Below are 20460 nucleotides of genomic sequence, written 5' to 3' on the forward strand. Positions count from 1 at the left end.
TAACTCATCTAGTTATGAGTTCAAGTTATACGAGATTCAACTCAGTTTAACCAGTTTAATATAATTTAAGATTAAATGACTATACAGACAATTTGATTATTCTTAAAAATTTAATGCAGCAACTGAACTTAAGTTTTTAAGTTGAAATAGGTGGAAATGTTTTACAGTGTTGTTATGTTAGTTTCCGCAGAAGACCCTGTAAGTGTTTGAGGTCCATCCAGCCACTAGAGTCCACAGAAAGGACCTCTTGACAGCCATTGGTTAAGGACAGTCATGTGTGTGGGGTGGAGAGTCCTCTGTCAATAACTCTGGACTTTCAGGAAGTTCTCATGGAATAGCTGCTGCTCTGTTACAGAGAGAGAAAGAGAGAGCGGTAGTGTGTGAGGAAGGGGTGCTGCTCACAGAGCTGGGAATGGATATGGCTAACCTTTTTAAACACTTCTTTCGTGAGTACATATTTATAATCTTTTCCACTTAAGTATATCACTTTAGCTTAACAAAGTTGTTGCCATTGCCCTGCATGTACTGTTGACAAATTAACTTAATCTCAGAAGAAAGAACAATTTCTGCGAGTTTCTTCATACTTTATGTGATTTTTAAGTTATATACTTATGTTGTCAGTCCTGTGTAACTGTCCTTGTGTTTGTCTTGTCTTCTTTGTGGGTAAAGATCAGCTGAAAGTGGGTTTCAAAGACTCTTCAGAAATATTGTTCAGTTTGTGATAATTTTGAATGTGTTTCTCTTCTTTTATATTAAGATTTTAAAAAAATTATTGGGAGTTTAGTGCTTAATGACCTTTTGGTTTTTGGTTTGTGCTCTTGGTTGTAAACCAAGATGAATCACTCATATTATACGCACAACAGCAAGCTCATTGACATACATTTTAAAGGGCAGTTAGGCTACACCCAGGTACTTCAAATACTTTCTTTTTTCTATAAAACTGGCCATAAGAGAGGGAGGAAATAGCAGCAGGCTCTTCAGGGTAACTTGGACAGTCTTAAAAAACAAAAATCAAAGCAGAAACCCATGCAGGCCCCCTCAACCTCCTCTACTGTCAACTTGAGCTGCTCTGTGAAGGCGGCCGGAAGCTGTCTAATTCAACGCAGATTTCTAGTGCAGGAAAACAGAAGGATGTGAGGCAATGAATAATTGAGGCCTTTGACTCTGGGTTTCTTTCTCTCTCATTACGTTCTTCTTCCCCTTTGTAACACATTCAGCATTTCAGTGTTTTATTCCCCACATTACAGTGGACAAGACAGTGGGGTGTCGTGACTTGGCAGAGTGAAGCAAGCGGATCTGCAGGACAAAAGAACAGTAGCGACGGGACAGAACACTTCAACAAATGAGACTCCTTATTTGCTTTTCTCTTTTTTTGCACTTGTTTTATCTGCTCACTTTTGAATAGCCGGACTTTTCGGGAAAGTTCGGGAGAAGAGGGAAAAAACGTCAGGCTTCTCTGATGGCCTCCTGCCAGCTCTCTTTCTTGCTCTCTGTGTCTGCCTCTCTTTCTCTCTCTGTGCATTAGTATGCCGTGGAAGTTCAGAGAGCCTATTGTACCAAACGGAGGCGTGACCGATTCCTGCACAAAGAGAAAATGTCTCAAGTGCTATTTGTGTAATTTTGCATTCAAAAATCTGTTGCGGAAAATTAGCCACAAAACAAAATATTGTCGGTTGAAATGAGAAAGAAAAGGACAGAGCAGCTGTGAGGTCAAAAGTGAACAGAAACACATGCTAAAGTTCATCACGGGTTTATATTAGTATGGATGCGTGTATTGCGCCACTCTGAGAATTAACGGCGCTACCTTTGCTGACAGTTCTTGGACGCTACATCTGTTTGTGAAGAGGCTATTTGTCTTATGATGTCATTAGTGGAGTGAGCTCAGCCCGAACAGAAACAAAGGCAGGGTGATTTGGCTGCGTTCGCTCGGTTCCTGTCGTGGATATGAGAAAGCAGCTTGCCACGGGTCACATTACATTGATAATCACACTCAGCTTTATCAAAAACCTGAGCTGAGAAAGAGATCTCATTCAGTGTTGAGGGCAGATGACAGAAAAATTAGGTCAATTCAAGACGTTCAGTTGTGTTTCATGGGGAAAATTATGAAATTGCACAAAAAGCCACATGCAAACTTTGTCAGACGTATACAAACTCGTTACAAACCCTATATACATTAAATCTCTGTTCAGCTTTTGGGTTGAACTCTGAAGAACTGAAGACTTTATGACAGTCTCAATTATGTTTTAATATATACCTGTGATGCCAAGGTTTTTACTTTAGGAAGAATTCTGCCTTATCTCTGCTTTTGAATATTTTCCCGCATGTGGAAAACTGGGAAATTGACTGGAAAGCTGAGCTGCCGTTATTCTGACTGTCAGAGGAAATGAAACAAAAGCAGACAGGACACAGTGCCTTAAGCTCCATCCTTGAGTCACGTCATAAAGACAGTAATGCCTTCATTGCTGTTGCCTGGAATTTCCATTGAAATAAAATTTCAACTTTATTGGCTTTTCCACACATCCGCGTGATGGTTTTACTTCTCAAAACAGTTGCATCACATTGATCATAATAGTGGTTTATCACTGACAACTTGTTTCCCTCCAATTTTATGCCGGTGACTTTTATGTTTCCATGGTTATTTGGAATACAACGACTGTTACGGATGAGTTTGGAAAGTTTGATTTTGATGGAGCAGATGAGCTCTGTAATTCCACACATATGAATGAGTTAACTGGATCACGAGGCTGTTTTAGCCTACGTTACAACACTCTGCCCTTTTTTTTGTTCTGGTGTTTTTTACAGGAAGCTCTTCTATCACTCTTCCGTTTTTTCTTCCTGTTGATGTTCATGGATGGGCAAAAAATTTATTTCCTTTTCATTTGGAGGGGACATATTTTTGTTTAGCCATTTTTTATTTTTTTTTGGACATTCCAATAAGTTTATAACTCCCATGAATGGATCTTCTTAGTGAATAATAGATATTTTATTAAAAGTTGATGATTGAGTCTATAGTAAAGAATTGCATCTGAAGATAATTTGTGTTGTTTACATTAAATTCCATTTACATAAAAAAAAATGCCATTTACATACACCACCAATATGTTTCAGCTAAAAGCCTATTTAAAAGTTTGGGATCATTATGACAATTTTAAATGTAAAATAGAAAAAAAGAAATAATACGTCTGTTATCCAAAGTGCCATTTAATTTATCTAATTATTTTGACTGTTTGAATTAACAGTAGTATTTTTTTTTTTTTTTATTAAAATGTATTTTTACAACATGTAAAATAGAATTTAAAATGTACACTATAGCTACATTTATAAATTTTGAATGTTTTTTTTTTTTTTTTTTTTAATATAATTTAAAATTTATTCATGTATAATTTTACTGGCACTCAAGATAACTTTCTTATTATTAGCACAGTTGAAAATGATTGTGCTACAACGTGTGTAAAATACAATGTCTTTAGTTGCTGTAGTATTAAAGGGTTAGTTCGCCCAAAAATGACAATTCTGTCATTAATTACTCACCCCCTCATGTCGTTGAAAACACATAAGACTTTAGTTCATCTTCGGAACACAAATGATGATCTTTTTAATGGAATCTGAGAGCTTTCTGTCCCTCCATTGACAGCTACGCAACTACCACTTTCAAGCCCCAGAAAGGTATAAGACATCATAAAAGTATGGTGGTTTAACCTCAAATTTAAGAAGCGCTATGTCTGTGTGACATGTCTTGGCAAAGACTTGTCTTTGGACAGGAGTGCTATGTCTTGGCAAAAAAACAACAACATAATTTATCACATTATTTACAAAGTAGGCTATTAACCTCTAACGCAAGTTCACGAGAGCACAACGACGCATGCGTGTTGTGTTAACGCAGGAGCAGACTTTGTTGTTTGAACACGCATGTCTTATGGGTTTTGAGCGATAAGGGTGAGTAATAAATGACAGAATTTTCATTTTGGGGTGAACTATCCCTTTAAGGACAGTCACATTTTTGAAGTCCAATTTTGGCTTCAACAATGGGAAAAAAGAAAACACATTTCTCTAGAAACTTATCAGCCTCTTGTTCTTCTGAAGACTTTTCCATGAACTATACTCTCTTGAAAGAAGAGAGCAAACTGGATCCAACCAGTACAAAGAGAAGTGGACAGCCCTGCTGCACAACAAGATGAGAAGTACACAGAGTCTCTAGTTTGAGAAACAGCCCCCCTCATTGGTGCTCAGCTGGCAACTTCATTGAAAAGTACATGTCAAATATCAGTTTCATCAGCAACAGTGAAGAAGAGAAGCCTCTGGGAAGCTGCTGGCCTTAAGGCAGAGTTTCACAGATAAAGTGGAATCTGAAACTTAATAAATAAATAAGAAGGTGTGCTGTTGTGGGAACAATTCGATTGCAAGGCCAGTGAGAAATGCCCTAAAAAAGCCTATGGGAACACCTGTGGGAAGCACTGCAGAAAGCAGATGAAACTTCAGCTGAATATGTTAATTTAATTTAATGCATCCTTGGTGAACAAGTATCAGTTCCTTGAAAAACATAAACTTAGCGATTCCGGCCTTTTAGTACGGTAGTGAATTTTTTTTTCTGCAGAGTTCTGTGTCATTTCCCATCTATATTATGATCCACATTTTTCTGAAAGGAGAAGGAGATGTTGATAGTGCTGGGTGTGCATTTTAGCATTTGTGTAGACACACAGACTCCGTGGATTCAGGCCCAGAAATGAGTATGTTAAACTGATGTTTCATTGCCAAATCATTAAATTGGAATTTCTCTCTTTTGGGATAAGGGTGTATTTTCCTGATTTGATTTATTAGTCATGTAAAACAGTTTATGCGAGATGGTAAACCTGTCACATGTCAAAAACATGTCAGTTAGTCAATATTTACATTATTAGTCTAATTATGTGCAGATATGAAGTCTGGAACACTTGGCTGTCAGCTGGTCTGTGATTGTGCAACAGTAACACTGTTATTGTTCCAGTGAACCAAAAGTGGGACTTTTGGGAAAAAGTGGGAAATTTTCGGATTTTCTGTAAATAAACTTTTATGTGTTTATATGAACAAATGTAGGGTGAATTGCCCTAATGTGGGACATTTTTTGCACTTCAGACTTCTGTGACATATTGCGATGTGTAACCAAAACATTAAATCCACACCCAATACCATTTTAAAAAACCCAGGATGTATCCTAATCAAATCAAAAGAGAAAATTCAGATAACTCATTCATAAGATAAATTATAGACATATTAGTGCTCTTATTGCAAGTCGTCTGAGAAAATCTGCAGCTTTTAACTTGTTAAAACTCTATGTCAATGGCCTTCGGATGGTCTTCACACAAGGTGCCTCCTGTTTGATGATTGCTCCACCCTCAAATATGATTGGACATTTGATAGGTCATGTGATTTTGATCACATGACACCACAGCTTTGTCTAACCCATAGTTTCACTGTCATTCATGTATTTATGGGGGACCTACAAACACTAGACATTAGGTGTCCCACATTAGGCAGTGTCCCACATTAGGGCAATCCACCCTACCTCTATGTAATTTTCCTTATGGTTTTTCCCGCCAGTGACTATGTCACGGCCCTTAGTGTGAGATCATCAACTTGAAACCCAAATGCTTAACTATTTTTTGAATTTAGTAATGATTTTAACCATTTAAGAAAATTCACATGGATAATTGGGATTAATCGTAACTGTCAGACTTCACCTATATTCACTCTGATGTACTAAATTACCATTCAAAATTGTGGGCTCAGTAAGATTTTTTTTTAAAATAAAGAAGTTAATACTTTTATTCTGCAAGGATGCATTAAATTGATAAACATTAAAGACGTTTATAATATTACAAAAAATGTCTGTTTTAAAAAAAAATTCTATTCATCAAAGAATCCTGAAAAAAAGTAATAAATAAATAACCAATACATTTGTTACAACATGGATGATAATAAAAAAATGTTTATTGAGCAGCAAAAATCAGCATATTAGAATGATTTCTGAAGGATAAATTTGACACTGAAGACTGGAGTAATGATGCTGAAAATTCAGCTTTGCATTACAGGAATAAATTATATTTTAACATATATTCAAATAGAAAATGGTTATTTTAAATTGTAATAATATTTCACAGTATTACTGTATTTCTGATCAAATTAATGAAGCTTTGGTAAGCATAAGATATATTTTTTAAAAACATTAAAAAATATCTTACCAACTGCAAACTTTTGAATGGTAGAACATTTTTATTGCTTTTATGAGCTTCGGGTTTAATTTCAAGGTGTTGAAACAAGAAAAAAAGTCTTGTTTAAATGTGATCATATGTGGCACATTATAAAGATAAATAATGTCAGTTTGCAATTGTAAGAAACCAATATTCTAGTATCATTAGTTAAGTTTCATAATAGCACATTTTTCAAAAAACAGTAAAAAAAAAGCATTGTCCATATGCTCATATTAACAGTTTCTATGACTGCAGGGATTGGGAAGGTGAAGCAGAAAGGCTGTGTGCGAGATTTGCCCTCCAGCTCAGAGAAATATGACAGCGATGAGCGACTGTATGACCTCAACCTGCCCGCACTGGTGAAGTTCAACTACACCGCGGAGCGGGAGGACGAGCTCTCTTTGGTGAAGGGCACAAGAGTCATCGTCACGGAGAAGTGCAGCGACGGTTGGTGGCGAGGAACCTATAATGGCCTTTCTGGGTGGTTTCCCTCCAATTATGTCACAGAGGATGTGGACAGGACAATGAGGGACGATTCCACTAGCTCTCTCAAAGATAAACTGGCATCAGTGGGGCACAATAACAACAGCTCTCAGGTTCTGCAGACTGTACAGGCACTTTATCATTTCAGCTCCGGCAATGTCGAGGAGCTGAATTTCAACAAGGATGAACTTATGGATGTGTTGGAGAAACCTGAGAACGACCCTGAATGGTGGAGGTGTAAAAAAGAAAATGGGCAAGTGGGTTTAGTGCCCAAGAACTATGTTACAGTTGTACAGAAAACACACAAAGAACTGGGGAATTCAGGACCACCTACTTCAAACTATGACATTAAGCCCTCTATGGACGGAAAGTTTGCAGGAAAACAATGGTACTATGGGAAACTGACACGGCACCAGGCTGAGATGGTCTTGAACCAGAGGGGTGCGGATGGTGACTTCCTCATCAGGGACAGCGAGTCTACGGTAATTGAATTCAATTGAAACTGTGTCCAAACATCTATGTTGTTTTTTGAATTAATATAATTTATATATTACCAGCTTCTGGTGGTAGAAATTTAATTTAGCCTTTTTGCATGTTTATTTATTTATTTAAGTACTTTTTTTATTTAGTTTGTGCTTTGTTATGAACAAACATTTCATTTTTTACTTTCCAGCCAAACGACTTCTCCATCTCTCTGAAGGCAGTGTACAAGAACAAGCATTTCAAGGTGCAGCTAAAAGATGGACTTTACTGCATTGGTCAGCGCAAGTTCAGCTCCATTGAGGATTTGGTGGAACATTACAAAAAGGCCCCCATTTTTACCAGTGAGCAGGGAGATAAACTGTACCTGATTAAAGCATTAAACTGAGCCTATACAATAGCAACATCTAACTCTGTCATCCATCAGCAACAACATGAAACTATATTGACTGTGCATTGGGAAAGTGTGAAAACTTCTTTGGTTATATGTAAATGTTAGTGTATTTACAATTGTGTCAGTACTATGTGTTTGCTTTAGCATTGCTCCAATTTGGGATATTCAGCTATTTTAAATGCAAACTCCAGTTAATATCAGATAAGCTATCTTTGTAATTGTACAGTTGTTCCAGTGCAGCAGTCCAAAAAATCACTTCACTTCATTTATGTATGTACTTTCATAGGCTTCTTGTGATTATTCAAGACACTTAAAAAGTGGAGAATGAATGAAATATCACTGCAATCAGGTTTTTTTCCTTTACATTTAATTTGTTTAATTTAATATCAAGTCAAGTCAAGTAATATCAAGATCGAGCCCCTCAGAGGACAGTGAGAGAATGGACACAGTAACTTTAAACCACATGTGTGATAGCATTTTTACCTGATACATTTGTATTTGCAGCATTGATTTCATGAATTCTCATGCTATGTTCTTCTTTTGCCTGTGCCAAAACTTTCTCTTCAGTCTACATTGGGTTTTTACAGAGGTCAAGACTATATTTACATTTCCTCCCCCGCCCTCCTCATTTTTTTTTACCACTAATTTGTCATTTGTAACAATTTGTAAACTGTGAATGATGCTTCCTTCCACAGTGAACTTTTAGATTTCTTTTACTTATCATTTATTGACTTGATAAGTGTAACATTTAAAAAATAAAGCATAGAACTTTCGTCCTTTTTATTTAATGCCTTCAGTAATTTCATAAAAAAATGTGCTTACAATATAGGCCTATATAATTATGAGGTGTACACAAAAATACATACAAGCTACAAAGTCTGTTACTTTTCCAGAGTAACCACAGTAACAAAAATATGTTGTGGCTCTTTTACGCTAAATATTTAGAATCATGTTTTGTTTTTTTATTAATCAGATTTTTTATTTATTTTTTAGAAATGATGATGAAATCTTATTTTGTTTGATTAAAACGCCTAAAGCATATATATATTTAAAAGATTTGTAGTGACGACATTCGGTAGTCTTTGCTGGTTGGTTCACGTGACAGTGACGTGAAGTCTGAATCTGGCGCCGGAAATAAGCGTACAGTTTCAAAACACTCGCGCCACTGACAGGCGTCCCTGAAACCTCAACTTGTAGTCAACAAATGACGAGTGAACTAAAATAAACCCTTATAAGTACTGAAATATTCATTGCTCATGTAGAATTTGGATTTGGATCAGTTTACATACAGCAATCCTTTATCGTACTGGAGTCTTAAACGGGAGGTGAGTGTGGCCTGCAGCAGCTGAACAGTTTAACTTAATCCACGAGAGCATGTTCGCTTGTTATGAACAATTAATTCTAGTTGGATTAATCAGTTTATTTTTTATATCACTATTAAGTGTCATTATATGCAATTCAATGTCTTTACATTTGCTTTATTACACAATGGCGCTTTGTTTTTCTGGTTAGGACCTGACTCAGTGACGTTTCCTGTTTGTGTTGTGATCGCAGACATGCAGTCATCAAACAAATCAACAAGTGCTCACCCTCACAACCCCTCGACCAGCGCCTCGCCGCGATACGGTGAAAAACAGCAGATGTCAAATACATTTGTGAAATGAATATGATTAATAATGGTCCCTAGCAAACTATAGTCTAAACTAAAACCTGGTATATCTCCTCCGAATGTGTTGAATCAATTGTTGTCACGCCCAACATTAATTATAATGCCTATCACCCAACACCAGCTTTTATAGATTTCATGGATGTCGGCGGCACAGTGACCATATCCCAAGAAATTGCAAATCTAACAGAAGATGGAGGGCAGGACCTGGAGGCAGAGGAGAGTGTTCAGATTGGATCAATTCAAGGCTCAGTTGTTGGTCTGCGCTACTACACTGGAATGGTAGGGATCTTCACGTGTGTATATATATATATATATATATATATATATATATATATATATATATATATACACATACTTGTGTGTGTGTGTGTGTGTGTGTGTGTGTGTGTGTGTGTGTGTGTGTGTGTGCCTACATAGGGTTTCTAAGTGTATTGCTACAGGACCGTATTCCACATTTAACTCATCAGAAAAAGCATTTTCCTGTTGCTGTTTAATACTAACCTAATATACAAGAATGCAGTATTATTTACTGCAGTACAACATAGTTGTATATCTTCGCCATGAACTGTATTTTCCCGCCATCTGTACCTGCTTAATTCCTTTGCCGCCCTTATCACCTGACAGGAACAGGTCATCTCACACCTGTTCCACCACACAGTGTATATTGCCCTCTAGTGGTTTTATTATTCAAAATACAGAATAATTCTATTAGGTTCATTCAATCTCGTTTAAAGCAGGGCTTAGTAGTTTCCGGATTTCTTCGCTGTATTCTCGCTTTTTGCTCGCAGGTTTCTCTCTAGAGCTCCCCCCACAGCTTCGGAATAGATATTTGACAACACTGTTGTAAAAACTCGTTGGTGATTCTCAGACACCAGAGGCTAGCAGATCAACGACATCAAAGCAGATGGGACATTCTTTAAAACGTCTTCTTCATTCGGGTTCGAACAGCGTGAGGGAGCGCAATAATGACAGCATTTTAGCAGATTTCTTTTGGCCGTAAAGCAATTGTTTACATCGCGAGACCTGATATCACGCGATACTTCCTGATGCGACGGCCGGCGGCCCGCCGACTCAAAGTTGCAAGTGCGGATTTTCCGCTCATGGGCACCAGGGGGGTGCGAAACGACCACCATTCAACCCGAAATAAGTAATATAACCATTCCAATGACTCTGAAGCTGTTCAGTTAAGGTAAAAAAGTTACTTAGTTCACCTTTAATAACAGGAATATTGTGTGATTGTGACGTATGCTGTAGGTCAATAAAGGAGAGATGGTGTCTTTGGTGAGAGAGCCACAGAATCCCTATGACCGAAATGCAGTGATGGTTGCCAATGTGTATGGCAGTCAGGTGGGGCACATCAAGAAAGAGCTGGCAGCCCCAATGGCCTACATTATGGACAACAACTTGGCGAGGGTGGAAGGGTACTGTAGTTTCTTCTTTTCTAAAAAATATTTTTGAAGTAATTTGTATTAAATATGCAACTGATTTTTTTTATTGCAAATTGATTGCAACAGATGTCTTTTGTGTTTGATCTCTTAATAGGGTTGTGCCCTTTGGGAATACTAATAAATTCACAATGCCTGTGATCCTCACGTTCTGGGGCAAAGAGGAGAAGCGAGAAGCTGTGCATAATCTGATGACACGCTATGGTTTCAGACTTGGCTCTGACTTGAAAGGTGTTTCTTTTTTTTCTTTTTTTTCTTTTTTTTACTGACAGTGTATTGATGCCATTATTTATTCACTAGTTAATGTTCTTTGGTGAATACATAATGCTTATATGATTGACATTATTTGTCTTATTCTCTTAGGAGGTGCTACCCAAACATCTTTGCGTAGAGATCTGCATGGATTGTCCTCAAAAATATCTGCCATTCCTTTGACTGTAGAAGAGGTAAATTTCGTAAAGTCACATTTATTTCTATAGCGCTTTGTACAATACAGTTTGTTTTGTAAAAAGATATAATACAGCTTTACAGTGATAACAGGAAAATTATGCAACAAGTTTTGTTTCGGTTGTACAGCAGCTCTAGAAGAAAATAGTGTCATTGTCCAGCTTAAGTAAGTTCAGTGTTGATTCATTTCTGTTGTAAATATCATTAGTTATTAATTTAGCTCATTTATCTATACAGCCACTCTAGATAAAACAGTGATGTCATTGTCCAGCTCAGCTCAGTTCAGTTATAATACAGTGGTGTCAATGCAGGCAGATTAATAATAATGTTGAATATTAAGTGTCTGTTTTACAGATGTTGGCTATAAGATGTCAAAATAAATTATTATTATTTGTCTAGTATGCTTTAGTATGTTAAAATCTAGATCAGTGGTTCTTAACTTTTTTTGTTGTTGTTGTTTTTTACACCAAACACAGTACTAACAAAAATGTCTGTATAATCAAACATAAAAAAAAAAAATTACATTTTAAAAAAAAGAAATAAATTACAAATAACCATAATTATTCTTATTACAAGTTTATTTAATGTAGTATGTATCATACTTTTTTCAATGCATAATTTAGTTTTATCAGGTGCACACCTGTTAATGCCATAATATGGGAAGCTTTTTGTCTTTCCTTTTAATAGGCAATAAGTCTGTTTATTGTTCTGTTTTAGCCATACCCATTTATATGGTTAGTTGCATTTAGTATTTATTTAGCATTATTTATTATTATTTTAGCATGCCGTTTATGACCAAACAGTGCTGCAACACACCAGCTGAGAACTACCATAAACCAAACCAAGTTTGTTTAACTTCAATGAAATGGCTAATAATTACATTTTTGTTACATCATATCAGCTGAAAAATGCCTTTGACAAGCTCTTTGACGATTTGATGGAGGATAAAACCAGAGAAATGGAGCCAGCAGAGGTGAGCACAGATTGAAAGAACACAGCTGGTTTTTTTACTGTCAATCTCATCCATCAGTCACTTACAGATGTCTCTGTTAATGTCTGTCCGTACAGGCAGTGTTCACTCCTCTACTCCCACATCAAAAGCAGGCACTCTCATGGATGACCTCTCGTGAAAACAGCAACGATCTGCCCCCGTTCTGGGAGGAGAAGAATGGCCTTTACTTTAACGTTCTCACTAACTTTGCAGTGAAGGAGAGGCCTGAGAAAGTGCTTGGTGGGATTTTGGCTGATGACATGGGGCTGGTGAGATGATCTTAGACTTGTTCTTTTAGTGCTCAATATAAGCCCTACTAGTGCTCAGAACTTTTATGCTGTGTTTCAGGGCAAAACCCTCACCACCATTGCCTTGATAGTCTCTAATTTCCACAATGGGAAACCCCTACCACTGGAACAATGTGTAAGACGCAGATGAAAATGTCTTAAACAAATAAAGCATGTGTGTGTAAATGAAGTTTTGTTGATATAACAAATTTAACTGATTACTGTGACCTTGCATGTATTGCAGCCAGAATTTAATCATGAACATATCAAAAATACAACTTTTCAGGAAGGATCATCCATGCCTTCTGCTACCAGAAAGAAAGCAGCCTTAAAAGGTAAAAAATGTCACAAATTTGTAAAACTGCAATCCATTCTGAAGTGAAGAAGTTACATTTGTTGTAGAATACCGACACACAGATACACACATTTTATATATATTTTTTATTTACAGAGAAAAGTGGAGACCCTGAAGAGTCAGGGGAACCAGTGGGGTCGTCTCCATTGAAAAGACTGCATGCTAACAGTGCCACTGCTGACACCATTGATGAAGATGCACCTCAGAAGAAAGGTTAGTTTCTCTTTTAAGTCCTGATGCATGTACAAATGTCTGTGGTCGGTGAGATTTTTTTTTATATTTTTGAAAGAAGTCTCTTATGCTCACCAAGGATCCATTTATTTGATCAGAAATACAGTAAAACAGAAATATTGTGAAATATTACTACAATTTAAAATGTCATTTATTTCTGTGAAAGCAAAGCTGTCCACTCCAGTCTTCAGTGTCACATGATGAATGAAATCATTCTAATATGCTGTTTGGTGCTCAAGTAACATATAACTATTCTTATTATCAATGTTGAAAACAGTTGTGCTGCTATCGTGATCTTTTTTTTTTTTTTTTTTTTTTCAGGATTCTTTGATTATTAAGAACTGCAGTTGTTGTTTTTTTGTTTTTGTTTTTTTAAACAATATGAGTCTTTTTCAAGAGTCAATTTAATGCATATTTTCTTAATTCTTTCCAAAAAAGAAATCTTGCTGACCCCAAATTGTTAAACAGTAGTGTGTCACTTTGCATAAAAGTGTTTGCCAAATACATAAATGTAAATGTTTATAATAATCGTTGATTTGTGTTTCCTATAGCAAAAACCACAAAGAAAACTGCTAAAAAGTCTGCCAACTCTAAGAAAGGTATGCTTGCTTCCTGTTTTTTTTCATGTTTTTCATGTAAACTGAAAGGCAGATTTGTTAGATATATTTTCAGTGTCAACTGACTTTGTTCTCACTCTCTAATACACAGGAGCGGTTCTGCTGGATGATGTGGACTTCGCTGCCGCTCTGGAGTGCACTTCCTCACAGGCTGTGCCAGCAAAAAAGAGTGCGAAGAAGAGTTCTGGTGGGTGTAACATTAATGACCATTTCTTCCGTTTGTTTATTATGGAATGAGAGAGTTTTACAGGAATCAATCTGCTTTGTGTGGGTTGTAGGCACTGGTAAGGGCCCATCTGGAGCCGGCGGGGGGTCAGGGGCCAGAGCCACTTTGATTTTATGTCCCCTGTCTGTCCTTAGCAACTGGCTGGTGAGTGTTGAAAATCTGTTTTTATGAAAAATTTAAGGAAAATATTTAACTCGCATTGATCTCATTTGTGCTTCATATGCGTGCAGGACCAGTTTGAGCAACATATTCGAGCTGATGTCACATTAAAAGTGTACCTGTACTACGGTCCTGAGCGCAGCCGATCTGTTGGCCTTCTGTCTGGGCAAGATGTGGTTCTCACAACATACAGTGTGCTTTCATCTGATTTTGGGGTGGGTGGATTTAAAACACAGTCCTGCTGTTCTTGCTGCTTAGACATTGTCATTACATGACGCTGCTGAGCCATGCTGGAAGTCACTAAGTTAGATGGTATTTACATTGTGAAAATATTTTTTATTGTGTGAAATAGTAGTTAGATGCTACTTAGTGCAAATAGTGGCAGATGCTATTTACACCTTGGTATTGTATTGTAGGTAGGGATGTCCCGATCCGATCACGTGATCGGAAATCGGGCCCGATCACGTGTTTTCAGACTCGATCGGAATCGGACGTTACCTCCCGATCAGGACTCGGAGCAGGGATGTGCGGTCAGGGTAGGCAGGGTAGGCAGGGTAGGCAGTGCCTCACCAAAGGAAATGTTGACATTACATTTATTAATTCCAAGAACTTTATTAATTCACCACATTATTAATTGCATTTATTTTATTCCAAATATTAATTTTTGTAACAAACATTTTCAGGAATACACATATAATATACTCATTTTGCCATTGTTTGCTCCTAAAACCATTGTTTCATGCAGGAAATTCAAGGCCATGGCCATTGAGGCAGAGGTTAGCAGTGCCTCTTTGGTCCATAGAACGTAGTTTACGTAGGTTTGCGCATGCGCAGTCAGTTCTCATGCTGTCTTGGCTTTGCAAACACTGTGGCACTTTTATTTTTTATTTGTTTACATGCCTGCCGGGTATTTTAAGTTGAGGTGCTATTTGTTTATATATTAGACTTTTTTTTATATTTACTGTTGCACTAAAGTCCAAAAGTGAAGAATTTATGTTATTTATTACTTGATTGTTCAAGCTACCTCACAGAAGTGCTCTGTTTGTTAACAGAGTTGTTGAATGTTAAAATGAGGTGAATTAAATAAAAAATAAGGAACATCCTGGGTCTGTTTTTTCGCTCTTCTTTATTCTTTTTTATGTATTATAGAAGTATCGGATCGGGACTCGGTATCGGTAGATACTCAAAATCAAATGACTCGGACTCGAGGGCAAAAAAACCTGATCGGGACATCCCTAATTGTAGGACATTTTAAAATGGTATGCAGTAATAACATATTCAGTGTATATTCATTAAAATCATTATATCCTTCCATATTGGATCTGCTCCTCAGAAAAAGTGTCTTTGAAGTTCTAGAAAGAGAGCCATGGCAACAATATGGGCTGCACTTAAAATGTAAGCCTATTAAATACATGTTAAACACTTTATTCCTACTATTGAATACAAATTAGGCACTTTATTTCCACTTTTTGAATATTTTTATATGTTTTATTTAAAACAAACGTGCTGATTGGGACTGGAATTTATTCCCGCATCGCAGCAGAGTATGCTGCCCGTCATAAATCAAAGCACGTGACAGACAGTGGTCGTCAGAGAACACCTGAAAGGTGACAGAATGAACGATGCTCGTCTGTTTTTGCAGCACACAAACACAAGCAGCGGCCAGTGTGAAAGCACAATGCTCTGCATATGCACAGCTTCTGTGCTGCCTCCACTCTGCTTGCGCATTCAGTGTGAAGTGGCCGTTACTCTTCACGACACTGTCCCAGTTACTGGCTTCATTTCCTTTGTCATTTTGTGTGGCTAAACTAAACACTAGTTGGTGGAGTTAGTGTAAATAGCCTCTGTCAACAAGACTGGTGTAAGTAGACACTCTAAAAAACTTGGACAAATGGTGAAATAAAAAAATGAACTTTGACCCTGCCTGCAGAATAAAGCCAGCAGTCCTCTGCACAAAGTGAACTGGCTGAGGGTGGTGCTGGATGAAGGTCACGTCATCAGAAACCCTAGTGCTCTTCAGAGCAAAGCTGTGCTGGGGCTCCAGTCAGAGCGCAGGTGGATCCTGTCTGGTGCGTTCATTTGCGTTACCTCATCACCTGTGAATATCATCAAAAGGACAGATCATTAATCTTAATGCCTATGAAGTCCACGTCAATCATGCATATTTTTACCTTCAGGAACTCCCATTCAGAACTCCCTGAAGGATCTGTACATGCTGCTGTCCTTTTTGAAGCTGAAGCCTTTTGATGTGAAGGAGTGGTGGAACAGAATCATTCAGAGACCTGTGACCATGGGTGACAGATTTGGACTAAAGTATGTTAATAGCTGTGTCCCAAATCACACTTTCAGTGCATTGAATTGAATGAACTTCTATATCGTATAACTGTTATCAGGAACTTGCAAGCACTGGTGAAGGGCATCACACTGAGGCGCACCAAGAACAGTAAAGTGGCTGGGCGCGCGCTGGTGCAGTTACCCGAACGGAGAGTGTTTGTGCAGCATGTGACTCTCTCTGAGGAGGAGAGGGAGGAGTATGAACAGGTCAAGAGGGAGGGCAGGAACATCGTCGGCAGGTGGGCACACTTTTGCTACAGATTTAAAGAGCATCAATATTACATAGGTTTAAAGTCCGATAACAGAAACCATTTGTCTTTACAGGTATTTCCAAGAAGGAACGGTCATGACGAACTACGCCGACGTGCTGGCCATCCTGGTCCGTCTGAGGCAGTGCTGCTGTCACCCCAGTCTTGTGAGCAAATACACAGTGGCAGGTATAAATTAGAGTTTAGACAGTCGCTGATTACATTCAATTAAATATCATTAAATTAAAATAAATTACACTTAATAAATAAAACATACCTTACATTAAAAATAATTTAAAGCTTTAACTACAATGCCACAGCAGCAGCCTAATCAGTTGTGTTGTGAAGAATCAGTTGTCTTTCGGGGAACAAATGTTTTGGATGTGTGTTAGGTGATCTTGGGACCCCCGGTGAGCTGCGGGAGCGCCTCATCAATAAGATCACATTGGTGCTGAACTCTGGCTCGGACGAAGAGTGCGCCATCTGTCTAGACTCCCTGCGGCAGCCTGTCATCACCTACTGCGCTCATGTGTACTGCAGGCCCTGCATCTGTGAGGTCATCCGCTCGGAGAAGGTCAGCATTACTTCAGCATCTCAGAGGTTTGCTGAAGTCTCCTTTATTGGATGTTATTTCTGCATACTGATTGTTCCTGTCTCTCAGGAGCAGGCCAGATGTCCCCTGTGTCGTGCTCAGATCAAGACTAAAGAACTGGTGGAGTATCCTGGAGAGGAAGTGGAGGCTCGATCAGCAACTGGGGAGAATTGGCAATCAAGTTCCAAAGTAACCTTAACATTTATGCATCTTAGGCTGTTTTGGTCAATCTGAAATTGGATGTAGCTCAAAGGGGACTTTACAATTGTGTTTGTTGAGTTTACCTGCTACTAAAGCCCTAAGTATACTTCGGCCGTCCGCGGACATCCCAATTTTTGTGTCCGTGCGCGTACAGCAGTGTATGTGCGAGTGACTTGAGCACTTGAAAACAAAGTCCACTACGCATCTTTCAATGCTCACGGCCAAAGGAGTATACTTTAAAAGTCTCGCGCACTCTACTGTTTTCAAATAATTCATATAAATGTACCAAATCAGCATATTAGAATGATTTCTGAAGGATCATGTGACACTGAAGATGGGAAATTCAGCTTTGCCATCACAGGAATAAATGAAATTTTACTACATATTCAAATAGAAAACAGTTCACAATATTACTCTTAATTTTATTTTTGATCTAATAAACCGCTTTGGTGAGCATAAGACTAATTTTAAAAACATTAAAAAAAATAAAATAATATAAAATATAATAATAATAATTTCATATAGATTCAGTGGACAAACAATGGGCATCATTTAGCTTTTTTGGTTAAATAAATATAAATAAATAAGAAGGGAAAATGCTTCAGAAAGGCACACAAAATCACTGTCCTGAGCAAACATTAACACTTAAGTTTCTTCAGCGATTAAAGAGTCTTTTGTGTTGGTCATGTGAGCAGCCATGTTTGAATAAAGTGCTTTTCTTTATGCAGGTTGATGCTTTGATGAGCAACCTGTTGAAGCTTCGCAATGAAGACCCCACTGTGAAGAGTCTTGTGGTCTCTCAGTTTACCAGGTTTCTGGATGTTTTAGAGCTTCCCTTGAGGTACAGTTTTCATTCCTGAGGCTACTAAAAACTCCACTATACTGAAAAAAATAGGTAGCCATTAGTGGTTTAGTGTGCTGACGATGCTGCTATCTGCAGAGAATATGGATTCTCTTTCACTCGCCTGGATGGCTCAATGAATCAGAAGACCCGAGCAAAGGCCATTCAGGACTTTCAAGACTCCTCTCCAGGAAGCCCAACCATCATGTTACTGTCACTCAAAGCTGGAGGAGTTGGGCTTAATCTAACCGCTGCTTCCCACGTCTTTCTGATGGATCCTGTGAGTTGAAATCCCCAGGATAGTGTTAGCCACTAGGTGGCAGTGAGGTTTGATTCTGTGTCAATGGATCTATAATGGGGAATGAATAGAGGCTTACACACTCATTTGTTTGTCTTTATTCTACTGTTTGTTCAGGCCTGGAATCCTGCAGCAGAAGACCAGTGTGTTGACAGATGTCATAGACTGGGCCAGAGCAGAGATGTGGTGATCACTAAGGTACAGTCTATGGTTTGTGCCATGGCAAGCACACAGAGGAATGTTAGCGACTGATCCCAGTTGCTATTATTGCACGCCTGACGTTTTTCTCAGTGGTAACAGACAGTGCCGACAAATGCAACAACATGATGAACACAATCCTTATTAGTTCATAACGTTGAGGCTAACAATGAGGGCTCCAGATTGACTACAATGGTCACAATTTTGGTTTATAAAAAAATTAAAACAATCAAGAATTAAAAAAAATAGTTTTACAGTTGGAGAGGATTGTTACATCTTTAGAGTGTGATGTTTCCTGAACAAAGGGATGGTTCACCCTAACATGTATATTGTCATTTCTCTCCCACTCCAAACCTGTATGACTGACTTTCTTCTGCAGAACACAAAAGATGATATTTTGAAGAATGTTGGTAACCAAACAGTTTTGCAGACCATTGACTTCTATTGTATAGATGAAAGAAAAAAGAAAAGAAAGAACACCAGAGACATTTCTCTTAGTATCTTCTCTTATGTTTCACAGAAGTAAGTCATACAAGTTTGTAATGACATGAGGGCGAGTAAACATTTTTTGTGAACAATCCCAGTTATCCTTTTTTTTTTTTACAGTACGTGTACTTACAGTGGACTTATCTAAGAAAGCACGGGTAATATACGGTAACGACACAGGTTAAGGTTAGGTTCAGGGTTAGTACCTAGTTATTGTAATTGCTATAATAAGTACATAGTATGTACATGTGGAACAGTCTATAAAGTGCAACCACTGTCCCTTTAAGCATGTTATTTTTTTTGTTGCACATACTGATAGACACAGTGAGTGGTCAAGCCTGATTAGACTCATGAACCAGTTCCTTAACAAATTACTAAAAGATTCCCAAAATTTTCTCAAGTGAGTTAGTAGCTTGAATCAGACCATTCTCTTAATTGATTATTTTAATGACATTGAACAGTTATTTTTCAGTTATACAAGATTCAAAATGAACCATAAACCAGTTTGTGAGACTAGTGTAATTTTCATTAAATAACTGACTGATATTCATTGGTGTGTAATATGACAGTAAGTGAAATCCACATTTCACAACAGAGGTCTGTTGTAATAAAAAAATAAATCAAGTATCGTCTAGAATTCTGAGGCCAAATTGTAAGTTTGGATTGACAAAAGCTGAGTGACATTTTGATAATAATCTACATTCCACTTTCAATCAGACAGGAATAAAGTACTAAAGCATCAACTTGATAAATTCCTAGTTTACATAAACTAGAAAGATTATCCAGCTATTAGGTTTATATTAGGTAATCAGTGTTTGAGTGTGCTTTGAAAGGTCAAGAAAGTTAAAAAAAAAGTTGATAAATGAAACAACTTTTGTTGTCTTCTGTTGTGTTTAGTTTATTGTGAAAGACTCCGTGGAGGAGAACATGGTGAAGATTCAGAAGAAGAAGCAGGAGCTTGTGGAGAAAGCTTTCGGAGGGAAAAACACACAGAACCTTAAACAGGCACGGATAGATGAGATCCGAACCCTCATGGAGATTTAGTTTTACCTAAACTTTACTGCAGTCTGTTCATTTCAGATTATTTACTTTATTAAAAACAGCACGTTTTTTTACTCTTTTGCAAATTGTTCAGTAAGGTTGTTTTCCCCAAATTCACTTTATCTATACAATGTCTGTATGGTTGTTCCAACAAGTTTCATTGCAATAAACACTAAGCAGTCTTTCTTTGTGCATACACTGGTTTTAACC

General features: G+C 37.7%; 2 protein-coding genes across 4 annotated transcripts; both read left to right on the top strand.

Annotated features, from left to right (window-relative positions):
• Positions 1–319: 319 nt before the first annotated feature.
• On the top strand, positions 320–8357 carry nck1a (NCK adaptor protein 1a). Its single transcript, XM_084120778.1, has 3 exons — positions 320–446; positions 6483–7192; positions 7384–8357. The coding sequence occupies exons 1-3, from the start codon at positions 413–415 to the stop codon at positions 7576–7578; spliced, it is 939 nt and encodes a 312-aa protein (XP_083976904.1). The 5' UTR covers positions 320–412; the 3' UTR covers positions 7579–8357.
• Positions 8358–8700: 343 nt separating this feature from the next.
• hltf (helicase-like transcription factor) lies at positions 8701–20432 on the top strand. Of its 3 annotated transcripts, none has more exons than XM_084121046.1 (25): positions 8701–8909; positions 9097–9210; positions 9375–9532; positions 10508–10674; positions 10796–10929; positions 11062–11144; positions 12047–12118; positions 12214–12405; positions 12485–12559; positions 12668–12758; positions 12875–12991; positions 13561–13608; positions 13718–13813; positions 13905–13996; positions 14083–14226; positions 15942–16080; positions 16189–16324; positions 16405–16584; positions 16670–16782; positions 16986–17167; positions 17255–17374; positions 18115–18227; positions 18327–18507; positions 18643–18723; positions 20107–20432. In XM_084121046.1, exons 2-25 carry the CDS (start codon positions 9141–9143, stop codon positions 20251–20253), a joined length of 2931 nt encoding a protein of 976 aa, XP_083977172.1. In that variant the 5' UTR covers positions 8701–8909; positions 9097–9140; the 3' UTR covers positions 20254–20432. The 3 variants fall into 3 exon arrangements, with proteins under 3 accessions (XP_083977172.1, XP_083977174.1, XP_083977173.1); XM_084121048.1 differs by having other exon boundaries at positions 12710–12758; XM_084121047.1 differs by having other exon boundaries at positions 8770–8909; positions 9139–9210.
• Positions 20433–20460: the final 28 nt, after the last annotated feature.

This window comes from Abramis brama (assembly GCF_963993115.1).
Source record: "Abramis brama genome assembly, chromosome: 7".
Lineage (NCBI taxonomy): Eukaryota > Metazoa > Chordata > Actinopteri > Cypriniformes > Leuciscidae > Abramis > Abramis brama.

What these genes read in the sequence shown, in the direction of transcription:
- nck1a (XM_084120778.1), top strand. Translation starts at nt 413, where the DNA reads ATGGATATGGCTAACCTTTTTAAACACTTCTTTC. An exon ending in CCTTTTTAAACACTTCTTTC is followed by an intron (nt 447 to 6,482) that starts GTGAGTACATAT and finishes CTATGACTGCAG; the next exon opens with GGATTGGGAAGGTGAAGCAG. An exon ending in TCAGGGACAGCGAGTCTACG is followed by an intron (nt 7,193 to 7,383) that starts GTAATTGAATTC and finishes TTTACTTTCCAG; the next exon opens with CCAAACGACTTCTCCATCTC.
- hltf (XM_084121046.1), top strand. Translation starts at nt 9,141, where the DNA reads ATGCAGTCATCAAACAAATCAACAAGTGCTCACCCTCACAACCCCTCG. An exon ending in ATTGGCAATCAAGTTCCAAA is followed by an intron (nt 17,375 to 18,114) that starts GTAACCTTAACA and finishes TTCTTTATGCAG; the next exon opens with GTTGATGCTTTGATGAGCAA. An exon ending in GAGATGTGGTGATCACTAAG is followed by an intron (nt 18,724 to 20,106) that starts GTACAGTCTATG and finishes TGTTGTGTTTAG; the next exon opens with TTTATTGTGAAAGACTCCGT.